Genomic DNA, 12,484 nt, shown 5'->3' on the forward strand with positions numbered 1-12,484 from the left:
AATTCAATTATGAGGTCTACAAAGGTGAGAATCTTACATGTGTTGGTGTGAATATTTTAATTCTAATCTTGATTGTTCATTTTTTATGTACATGGAATCATAAGGGAGTATTTCTTTGGTAGCCTCAGATAATTGTGACTACAAAATAGGAGATTATGATTGTGGTAAAGAAAGTTATGGCTATGAGAAAGATGGAGATTATAGAGGCTTAGAGTGTAGCCATGATCAAGAGTTGTGTGACATTGAGAGATACTATTCAAAAGAAGAATGTGAGATGAATGATGACCTAGTTATTATAGAGAATATGGAGATGGTGAATAGCCTTATGATGGTTATTATGAGAAAGATATGGCATGTGAAGAGTATTACACTTCCACTTTGAGTATAGAGGAGATGTAAGGTATAACCCATTCTCTTATGCATCTTATGAGAGTCACGGTGAGAATGTACGTAATGATTATGAAGTTTTGTATTCTTCGTATTGTGGTACTTCTTAACAAAATAGAATAGAAGTTAATATTTATACTAACTATACTAGAGGTCGCCCCATGGGAATAAATACGTGTGCAATCCCAAGGCCTAGGGGTATTACATCTTATTCTTCTTATCCTAGTGCCCAAATATGAGGAAACCGAAACTAAGGTAAATATAGATGGTATGGTAGGAGTCATGGTCCTTCTACTCTATCCATCATTATTTGAGAGTAAGATCCCAATGTGTACCTTGAATGGGAATGGCAATGCGAAAGGATCTTCAAGGATTATACTATGAGCAACGTCGAACAAGCCACATATGCCCTTAGGTGCAATCAATGTTCGCCCTTAAGATGGTGGAAACTTTCAATAAATCCCAATCCAACATGGGGTGCCTTAAAAGAGTTCATGAGGTCAATCTATGTGCCAAATGGATACAAAAAGCTTTATAATAGTTATCTAAGAAGACAAGCTAGAAATTTTTGGAGTGCTGAGATGTGTTCTTATCCTTGATTATTGTTATAATATAAACTACATAACTCCTCCTATGGTTGAATATATTGTATATCTCGAGTGTCTATGCATTTCCCATACTTCTTGGAGGACTATAAAGTCTCTTAGAGCGTGAAGGTTTCATTTACCCAAGATGGATACTATGTGGAGGTGTGGTGTGACATATTCCCCTTTGAATTTGGACACTTATGTTTGGGTACCAATTGGTTTGCAGAACATATTCCAAATATTCAAAATTACCCTTCTCAATGTTCAAGGAAAGATGACAACTTACTCTAATCCTAATAAAAAAGAGAGACCAAAGATTTAGAGGATTAAGAAAGTGCAAGGTGGAAATCCAAAAGAGAAAAAAGGGGAGATTGAGAGGAGTGAAGTATAGGGGTTTCCATCAACTCAATCTATCTTTGTTTGTCCTTCTCTTAGAAAGGACATGTGTATAGGTACCAACATGGAAAGCAGAGGAGAACAAGTATAAAAAGAAAAAATTCTCTATGAAGATTTGAAGAAGGCAATCTTAGATGCTCCCAAAGCCTATGAAGTACCTTCACCCCAAGGTAAATAATAATATTCTCAAGAGAATTAAGGTAACATATCTAACTCTTCCCCTATAGTATATATAAATTATGATTGTGTGGCTAGTAGCCTATTGAGTGTGAGTAGTAGCTTTCTTATAAGTGAGTATTATAATAGTTTACCTCTTTTTGATGATGTGCACATTGAGAGTGTGGATACACTAGTTGAACCTATTGATGAATGAATTGACTCTTATTGTCGATTAATTTAAGTCCACCTAATGTTAAAGCCAATGCAATGAATGATGGTACATTGTCTTGTAAAATTTGTGTTGATAACCTTGTTTGCAAAAATAGCCCACAACTTGAGGATGTTTGTGATATGATTAATGAAACTAAAGTTAGTGATGATATTGAAAATATTGGTCAAGTAAATACGTGCGACCCTTTGAGTATGACTTTCAGTGAGGCTCCAATTGCTTGTTTGGCTTGAAGAAATAACTATGTGTTTGAATCATCTTTGACACTTTATAATTGTATTTTAGAGAGTGAACTTGCATGTCCTAAATCCTTTTCATGGATATATCATTCTCTCTTTAGGAAAAATATCTTGTTTGAAGATGATGAAATCACTCCTAGTAGATTACCTAGTGGTAAGGATAACTTTGATGATATATCTCATCTTGAGGAATATATCCCGTATGACAACCCTCTATGGTGTGACAACATTTATCTTAAGGATGGAAAAATCTTCTTTGAAGATGAGAGTACTTTTAAGGGAAAGGGATGTACTGTTTTGAAAAGGAATGATCAATTGGGTGATGATAACTTCAATTTATATGAATGTTTGAGAAGCCCAATTAGTGATTCTTCCTATGAAAATGATTTTAGTTAAGATCCTTTATATGACAGCCCACCCTTGTTTGATAATTACGAGGATGAATTACTTGATTCTTGTGATGACTTTAGTTATCACTTCTTTAATGTTAGCGGTGGTTTGTGTTGACTTGATGATTCACCCCTTAAACAAAAAAGGTGTTACTTATTTGGAAATTATTCCATCTTCTTTGTTTTCCTCTATTAATGAGAATACTCATGGTGATGATCTTGAATCTGACAATGAGTATATGCAAAAGGATACCTTAGTTGAAGTTAATTTGTATGATACTTTTATCTACCCTCTCTCTTCTTATGAAATTATCAGTGGTCATGTAGAGGGTATACTTAATGGTGAAAATGGAATATTTGGGGAAAATGAGTATTGCCATGACCCATGTTCTTGGCTAATTCTTCCATTTGATCTTAGTGATGTAATGGGATGTGGTGATTCCCATACACCCAACTTGATGCTTGGTCTAAATGACAAGTAAAGTTTGAATGAGGATGTTGGATCCCTTCCCTATAATGGAAAGTCCTTCTTGGGGATTTACAATCCACTTGGTAGACCCAAGTTGCGAATGAGAGGCATTTACAACAATGATGAGCCTTTATTAAAGAAAGGAAATAAAAAAAAGAACCAAGATAGTTCAAATTGTGTGTTTACATTCTTGACCAAAGCTTAACTACTTGTTGGTCAAGGAGAGAGTTACCTTTTGAAAACACTTTGTATGAATTACATGAATGTGACACCTTTATTTGTGACATGCTTGCAATTGGTGGCCCTTTTTTTAAGGAAATTTGTTTGAAAGGAAAAAGTAATTTGTGCGTAAATGATTTGATTCCATCCTTGAGTGTATTATGTGCAAAATCTTTTGAGCCAAATAGCCTTCTTATAGATAATAGTACCTTGGATGATGCTTGTTTACTTGATTCCTTTCTATACTACCTCTTTGCCTATGATGATATCCATGCTAGTCTTGGAATTTTTTTCATGTTGAGGAAGGAAGCTTATTGGTTGGTTCACTTGGTTGAATGATAATGCTATGTGGGTCATTCACATATTTGACTCTGAAATTTTTTTGTGGATTTTTGAACCATTGGTGGTACAATATTTGGTGTGGTCTATTAAATAGATAATGAAGCAATTGTGACTTATGACTCCTAAGATGAATGTAGTCTCACCTTATTGTCTTGTTGAGGCCATTATAACCATTGTGGTTTCCTTATCTGTCAATATTTGTCATAGACAATTCCTTTGTAACCTTTTCAACAAGCTTTTCAACATTAAAACAAAGGATCCTTGGTTATATCTTAAGTATGTGCAATATTTGCATGATGCTATGATTATTTGTACTAACCCTAACCCTCATATCATGAGGATGTTGTGTTTGTTTGTCCTTCCTTTGAGTTTGCAAGGTTTGATTTTGAGGTCGAATCCTTTTCAAGAAGAGGAGGATAATACAAGCCAAAATACCTCCGGACCTTTGGATAGGATACAAATGATGATTGGGGTGGTTGAAAACTCCTTAATCCTATTAAAATATACTACATGGATTAAGATTACCATTAATGAGGGTCAAGGGACTTTACGAGGTTGAAGGATAGGAAAACGGGGCTCGCAAGACCATTGGAAGGTGTATACACCTAGGGCACTTTGGATCCAAATTTTATATGCTCAAGCATTGCAAGAGCGGGTCAAAATAGCCCCTAGTGGACCTTTTCTTGCCATTGGGTTACTTTTGGGCCCTAAATGTGCAATAATTAGCGTAAACTATAAATACTTGGGAGCTAGCTTTATTCCATAGTTAGTTTTTGGATATTGATTGAAACAAAACTCTTTTAGAGAGTGTTTTGAGTGCTTGGTAAAGACAGTGTTGATATTTTCTGAGAAACAGTGGTTGTAAGGGGATTTTGATTCTATTACGATCAACCTAAGAATTAGGTGCTTGTTGGTTATCAACAAGGGAGGTCTTAGGTTTTGAAATACCCTTTGATTGCCTTTTTGTTATCTTCGTTGTGTCTATATTTCTATCATTATCATTTTATCCCTTTATCTTTAATTTTTCGCATTTAGATTCTTGTTCTCGTATCAAATAAAACTTGAGTAGATGACATTAAAACAACATAACAAATGATAAATTAAAGGTAGGGATGCAAGATAGCATAATCCTTAAATAGGAAAATATGTGTATGACTCAACTTATAATGTACTAATGCATAAAGAAATAATGAATGAAGACAACTATGTTGAGGAATCAAATACCCCCTAGATCATTGTTCGTAATATTCTTACAAAGGAGGTGGCATAACTAAAAATTATGAGAAAAAGACATATACATCTTATGAGAGATACAAAGGAAAATGATTGTCTACAGGAAAACATACAACAAATAAGTAAGGTTGGAGATCTTTGACAAAGGTAAAAAAGTAACCTAATGAATGAAATTATGAGGGTAAAATAGGTAACAGTCACTACAAATTACTAAAGGAAGCATTACAACTTAACCCACCAGAGTGATCAGTGATGGAAAAAATATTTTTCCATAATGTAAGATCTATTACCACTCAAAGGTGTTTGATAGTTTAATACATCTTACAAGAAGAAATTAATACTCATTTATTGCTAGACCCTTTTCAAACTCCATAAGAATTAGAAAATTGTAAAAGAACGCTTGGACTTCAGATCCCATTGTTAATAGACATATAAAGAAGGGAATTTTTTTTGGAATAATGAATGGAAAGGACTGGTGATGACAAATACCATACAATAAATAACTTTTAAATTTAAACACATATGGTGTCATCAAGAGATTATGATATATTCCGTGTATGTTAAATGCAATGCTTTGGACAAATTAGAATCATGGGAGGATCCGGAGAAAATTGCAGTATCAAATTAGATACCCAAGATAATAGATGTGGACTTTGTAGTCATTGGTGAATCAGGGAAATCAGGCAGTGTCCTAGTTTCACAGCATTAAACAACATATTTGCATGCTTCTTCAATAATTATAAATTCACAGAAAGTAAATACAATTGATGGAATAAAACAACAGACGGGGACTATATTTTTAAATGATTAGAAAGAGTTTATGGAATCAGAGAATCCATCAATATTTTTCCAATCTAATGTTATCCAACATTTGATAAAAAGAAGAATCTGACCATGCTCTATTACATGTGATATGTAATTCTCTGTAGTCATAAGATCTTTCAAATTCCTTAATTTCTAACAAACTATCATCAATTTCTAAACGTAGTAAAGGATAATTGGAAGATATATTGTGAAATTCTAGTAAAGCAGCTCAGCTATTCATAATCAATGGAGGAAAATGTAAAAGAGGATCTCAACTTTATAATCCATCAGCTTTACATTATTGATTGTTGCTCTTATTTATAGACAGTTGTGAGCTGAGTGAGCTTCTCTCCAGCTCATTGATAGCTTAGCATAACCAACTAACAACCTAACCACTTGCCTAACAACCTCTGTAACTAACTCAACAAACCACCAACTAACCAACTAATTACTGATGTGTGAGCCAATGCTAACACATTTGAAGCTTTTAACTCTAAATAATTGCGAAGACTTGAGCAACTTTAGTCGTTTTTGATTATTTTACCTTGATTTTGCAGAAAAACCAGAGAATAGGAAGAACCATAAATAAAGGAAGCAAAATTCCAGAAATTGGAAGTAAATTAGAAGCTGCAAGTGGCTGACGACATTCACGACACGCCACCAACCTAGTGATAGGCTGTCATGGATGTCATAAACCTTAACAAAAGACGAAAAGCTATAGAAGTTTTGTGACGGCAACCATGACACGCCGTCAAGATGATGATAGGCCATCAACATGGGCGTTAACCTTAGGCAGCAGGAGTTGAAATTTGCAGAGGAGTTGACGACTTTCGTGACAGGCCGTCACAAGCGTCGTCACTTATTCCGAAGAAAATCATAAATTTTAATTTTATTTCCTTATTTAGGGTTGACTATTTAAAGACTTGTCTTAGGGTTTTTATTTTATCATCTATCAAAAAATTAATTATCCACAGAGGAGAGAACATACGATATTTTTATCTCTATCTCAAGAACAATATTTTAGTGTTTTTGCCTTGTGATTAAAATACAAGTTCACTTTCGATTTCATTAATCATTGTAAGTTAATCCTTTCAGTTATGAAATCCAATTGCATGATTCTTTCTTGCGTTATGAGCAGCTAAACACTTTTAACCCGGATTATGGAATCTAGGGTTAGGTCATGATAAGGTGTTAATTAATTATTCAAGGTTTAATAGGTGTTAGGATTTCTTGGTAATTCTGAGACTATAATTTATGTCTGTTGGTTGCAAACAATAGGCATACCTACTTTGGTTTGCTTGAGAAAGAAATCATAAACAGTAGGAAGTGAGTTATCAACAGGGACTAGGAAAGGCTTCATTTAATAATCAGCGCTGTAACAAGGTTGATTAACCTAAGGTAAAATCTGTATAGTGATAAGCGATTCCTTAAGTCCGAGAGGATTAGAAAATTAGACGCTTGAATAGGTCGAGAGACATTTGAGAATACCATTTATAAAGATAGCCTGTCATCCTAACTACCGTGAGAACCTCGAGTAATTTTAGTATCTGTCATGTACTATAAGCCCTAGTGAACATAATCCTGGTTATTTCATCAAATCTTTGTTACAAACAATAAATTCAACAGTGAAAATTGACTCTCTGTGAAACTCAAACCCCCATTTTCGAAAACAACAAACTACTAGTAAATTATTTCGTAAACAACTCAAAGTTCACACCCTATTCCTTGTGGGCTTTGACTCCAACCTACTTGGGTTTTATATTAACAACGATCGCTTACACCCATTCAAGAGTGTAATTGGAGCGTTATCCAAAATGGTGTTGTTGCCGGGGAATACGGTTGTAAACTAAAAGTTTGTGCGTGAAAATTTTCTCATAGTTAAGTTTCCTTGAATTACGTTTATTTGTTGTTTTTATCTATTTTAGGTACTGTGTTGTTTATGCCAAAAACAAGAATTTTTGGAGAACCGCTGTTACCAATCAATCTGGAACCTCAGCTGATAGGGAGAATGGCTGAACAACAGGAGGCAGAAAGACTAGCTGCTTTGGCTAAGGCTCAGGTGAATGTGCAGAATTTAGGTCAATAAGCTCGTCACCAGAAACCTGATGATGAAGACTTGGGTGGTGATGAATTGCTGAATCCTCAAAACCCAAGGCTAGTAGAGCAAATTGCTACACCAGTGCATCGAAATATTAATAGAAATTGTCCAGTCTAAGGATGGTATGGTTAACATCCTATTCAATACGAGGCTGATAAAGATGATGAAGGAATGGATGGAGGTGGTGCAATAGGTTCTATAATTTCTCCATCGTTAGCACCAGGTGTAAAATTCAGAATAACAAGTACCATGATTCAACTCCTAAATCTGAAGGGGTTATTTGGAGGCTTGCCTGGTGATGATCCGAACATGCATTTGGTGAACTTTATTACCATTTGCAAATCTTTTGAATATCTGGGAGTGAGACAGAATGCGATCAGGTTGAGGTTGTTTCCGTTGTCTCTGTCTGGAGAGGCAACAATGTGGTTGAATGAATTAGAGCCCGATTTTATAACTAATTGGAGACAATTGAAAGATGTGTTCCTAGAATGATTCTTTCTACCCTTTAGAAAGGTATAGTTGAGGGATGAAATTATGAACTTTAGAAAGCTTTCGACTGAAGCATTGCACGAAACCTCAAAAAGATTTAAGAAAAAACTTGCACAGTGTCCGAACCATAACATGACGGACTTGCACTTGATGGAGACTTTGTACAGAGCTTTCAACTCTGTGAAAAAGCCAATTGTTTACAACACTGCAGGTGGTTCATAAATTAACCTCTCTTTTCTAGATACTTCTGACATGCTGAATAGAATAACCAAGCAGAGTAGGGCTTGGTACACTAGGGATTCTATATTGGCTAGCCCGACTGTTGCTGGTGGTATAATTGCGGAGCAGCATAGAAGGGACGAGGAGCGAGATTAGGACATGGCTCATTTGAAGACGTAGATAGACTTAATGGACAAGCACTTGCTATCCAGAAAAACTAAAATGGTTAAGGCTGTGGAATCTCAGGGTACTGTTTCTACAGGCGCGGATGTGGAGGAAAACTATGTGAGTAATTAGGGGGGTTTCCGAGGAAATAGACAAGGGACCCAAGGTCGAAACTTTTATGACAATCCATATTATAAAGATAGGAAGCACGAACACTGGAGAAAAAATAATGACAGGAGTGGTTTGTATGTTCCTCCTAGAACTCGAAATGCTACAACAACTAGCTCTGGAAAGATGTCGATGGAGGACATGATGGAAATGTTTTTGAAGGGAGTTGAAGCTACCAACTCGGGGGTATCTACTATGAAGAGTGAATTTTTTACCCTCAGTCACTAGGTTAGCTCACACTCTACTTCTATTAAGCTGTTGGAGCAGTAGATGAGCCAACTTTCTGCTACACTGAAGCAGAGAAAAATAGGTACTCTACCTAGTGATATAGTTTAAAATCAATAGAATGATGAATTGTGTATGGCGATTACCACTTGGAGTGGTAAGATGGTATGCGGCCCTTCTGTGCGAAAATTTATGGAAAATAAGGTAAGTGTTGATGAACCTAAAGAAAGTAGTCCAGTGGAGTCTGAGAAGCTGGATGGGTTTGTTGATATTTTGAAAAACAAAGACGAGAAGGAAGAGGAAGTGATGTTAAATACTATCCCTAGACAACTACCCCATTTTCCTCAACGATTGAAGAAAAAGGTCGATGATGCAAAATTTGGTAATTTCATGGCCATGCTCAAGCAATTGACAATTAATGTACCTTTGGTTGAGCAACTTGAGAAAATGCCAGGCTATGCCAAGTTCATGAAAGATCTCATCACCAAGAAGAAAAAGGTCAGCAGTGAGCAGGTGGACAATCTCCACCACTGTAGTGCAATTTCCACACGATTCTTAGTGCAAAAGAAGGCTAACCTAGGTACATTCACTATCCTGTGCAAAGTTGGGTATTTGGATGTTGCAAAGGCATTATGTGATTTGGGTGCCAGCGTGAATATGATGCCACTTGCTCTATGTAAGAAGCTGCATTTAGAAGATCCAACATCTACTAACATGAGACTGGTGGTGGCAGATAGGTCAATAAAGCAGCTTGTTGGGATTTTGCACCATGTGTTGGTAAAAGTTGCAGACTTTATTCTTCCTGCTGATTTTGTGGTGCTGGATTGTGATGTGGACTTTGAGGTACCCATTATCTTGGGAAGACCATTCTTTGCAACAGGAAGGGTAATAGTTCATATGGAGTTAAACGAGCTTAAGTTTAGGCTCGGTTAAAAAGAGGCAAAATTCAAAATGTAGCAACCCATGTCACAACAAAAAAAGATGGATGCCTTCTTGATCGTCGATGTCTTTTACGAGGATGGAAAAGGGGGATCAATAGGTTGTCTTGGCGAAGTTTAAGTATTCAATATAACCTAGTCATGCCGCGACAGTAAATCAGGCGCTAATGGGAGGCAACCCAAAATTTTTTATGTTTTAACAAGTGTTTTTAATTTTAAAATTAGGATTTAGTATAGAGAATGGGAAAACATCGAAAAGGGTCAGCTGGAAGGTTATGACGACATCCATGACAAGCCGTCACAATTGTGACAAGCTGTCATGAACGCCGTCAGCTAGACCAAATTTGAGAAATTCTTAGCCTTTCGTTGAAGGCGATCTTGATGGGCTATCATAATCCTGATAGCCATCAAAAATTTTTGTCAGCCCAGGTTTTTAGAATCTGTCAACTAGGCCTAATTTTAAGCTGATCCGACTTGGACCAGTCGCGAACTTTTTTGAATTTCCACTGAGTTATAACTTCTTTTTCTTAGTTATTTCTTTCCTTAGTTAATATTTAGTTCCCTTCTTTGGCAAAACACTCTAAGAAAAACAAGTTCACTTTGTGAGTGGTTTGAAATCCATAATCAAGAAAATTCTTCTTTACTCTTCTTTTTGTGCGAGACGCTAAGTTAAAAGCTTCATCAGGTATCCTCTACTTCAACTCTTCTCTTTTCTTGCAATGTATGATGAATGAAAGTAACCCAAGTATGCAAGATGTTTGAACAAAGCTCAATGAGAAAAAGGGCTAAAATCGCACCTAGGGTTTGTTGTGCCAGCCCAAGGTTTGAAATATTAGCCCACAATTCAAATTTAAGTGATTCTTGAGCAAAAATTGGGACCAAAAGTTTGATCAAAATTAAAATTGGCTTCTGGTAGATATGATGACATCCATAATAGGCTATCACTATCGTTACGGCCTATCACGAATGTTGTCAAGCTATGAAAAATCTGAGTTGGATTCTGCTTAGCTCTGACGGCAATCGTGACAAGCTATCATAGTTGTGACAACCTATCATGAATGCCATCACAAAATGGTAAAATTTTTTTGGGTTTTGTCTGAGGTTGACGGAAATTGTAACAAGCCGTCACAGTCATGACGACTTATCAAGAATTGGAGTCACTCCTGGGGCCTAAAACATAAGTGAGCCTAAATGTGTAATATACTTGTGTTTGTGATCTTTAAGGTTAAATAATGTGTCCAGGTACATGAAAATGGCACCAAGACGAAAGAGTCCAATAGAACCAAGGAAAATGGAAAAAGATTATGTACCTCGTAAGCTCCTTAATGAGGAATCTGACTATAAGGACGAGGAACCCTTGCTCAAAATACTAAAGAAGAAGAAGAACCCAAATAAAATGCCACCACCTTCACTAATTGAGGTGGAGGATACTGATGATACTGAATCGACCACAGGTCTGAGCAAGAGGGGTTCGAGGAAAGTGATTTTGAGCAGTATGAGTCTGAACATGCTGAGTCTGAAGAAGGGGATGAAGAATTTAAGTCCGAAAAACACTTTCTGGGTCCCCATCCACTGAGCAACAAAAGTATATAGAGTCTCTACCTAGGGGGACTCTTATCAAGGGTAAAAATCCAGAAGTGAGGAACAATGCTAAATGAAAAATTCCTGGAGCTGAGGAAATCTACAATACTGGGCTGAAAAAAATCGATAGAAGAAATGCAAAGAGGCCAATCCAAGATGAAAAATGATCATAACTAAAGGGTTGAGTAAATACCCTGAAGTGGAGAAGAAATTCAAAGACTATGGCCTAGAACGGACTGTAGAAAAGGGAGGTACATTTTGTCCCACACTAGTTTGGGATTTCTATGCGAACTACCAAGATAGGTTGGAGAACATGTGCAAACCTGGTGAGAGAGTAGTAGATCAGCTGCTTCTTGATAAAGTTTGGGTAAGGGGAATATTGGTTGATATCTCAGGAAGAACCATCAATAGATTTTTGCACAGGCCCAACTTCTTGCCTCAGGCCACCATACCATTTTTTTTATGCATAAATAAAGAGAAAGGACAAGCAACATCCTTGGTTGGTCACTATTATAGCTGACGGAGAACCGACTTGGGTGACAAACCTAAATGAGAGAATCTGTAAGTCCTCACTAACTTAAGTGGAAAAATTTTGGTGGGGTATAGTGCAAGTCTGGATGATGACCATAGAGGGAGATAATATTTTGGGTGATGATCAGGCTATCTTAGTAGGGAGCTTGGTGCAGCAACTTCCTTTGAGCATCGGGGAAATTATTGTGGTTGTGATAAAGATTGGGATGTCGAGGCCTGACAGTGCTTATCCTTTTCCTTGTCTTATTATAGAGATATGCCAAGCAGCTAAGGTACCAAAAATTATGGGAATTGATGAAAATGTTTGTGCCCGGAAGACTCATAAACCCATTCTCTTTAATGAAGTATAACCAGATCTTAGACTTGACAGGGGTGCAGGTGTAGCAGTGGACCCTCAGATTACAGATGTAGGTACAACAACTCATGTGGATATGCAGGATTCTTTAGCATAGACAACTTCAGTGTCTGAGACTGAAGCCAACCCTTCAGTTCCTCCAGCAGAAACAGGTTCTGTATTTCAACCGATTGACATCATGAAGGTGGATAAGAAAGGTAATTGGTGCGAGGTATAGCTATATGCATTTGTCAAACAGCTTACTTCTGCTGTGGACAAAAGG

General features: G+C 36.6%; 1 protein-coding gene across 1 annotated transcript; it reads left to right on the top strand.

Moving 5' to 3' along the window:
* The first annotated feature begins 8,481 nt into the window (after nucleotides 1-8,481).
* LOC124892934 lies at nucleotides 8,482-9,750 on the top strand. The gene is made up of 2 exons (XM_047404108.1): nucleotides 8,482-8,548; nucleotides 9,104-9,750. Exons 1-2 carry the CDS (start codon nucleotides 8,482-8,484, stop codon nucleotides 9,748-9,750), a joined length of 714 nt encoding a protein of 237 aa, XP_047260064.1.
* The last annotated feature ends 2,734 nt before the right edge of the window (nucleotides 9,751-12,484 follow it).

The sequence above is a fragment of the Capsicum annuum genome, unplaced genomic scaffold (genome assembly GCF_002878395.1).
Source record: "Capsicum annuum cultivar UCD-10X-F1 unplaced genomic scaffold, UCD10Xv1.1 ctg5210, whole genome shotgun sequence".
Classification (NCBI taxonomy): domain Eukaryota; kingdom Viridiplantae; phylum Streptophyta; class Magnoliopsida; order Solanales; family Solanaceae; genus Capsicum; species Capsicum annuum.

What these genes read in the sequence shown, in the direction of transcription:
- LOC124892934 (XM_047404108.1), top strand. Translation starts at nt 8,482, where the DNA reads ATGGTTAAGGCTGTGGAATCTCAGGGTACTGTTTCTACAGGCGCGGAT. An exon ending in TGTGGAGGAAAACTATGTGA is followed by an intron (nt 8,549 to 9,103) that starts GTAATTAGGGGG and finishes TGAAAAACAAAG; the next exon opens with ACGAGAAGGAAGAGGAAGTG.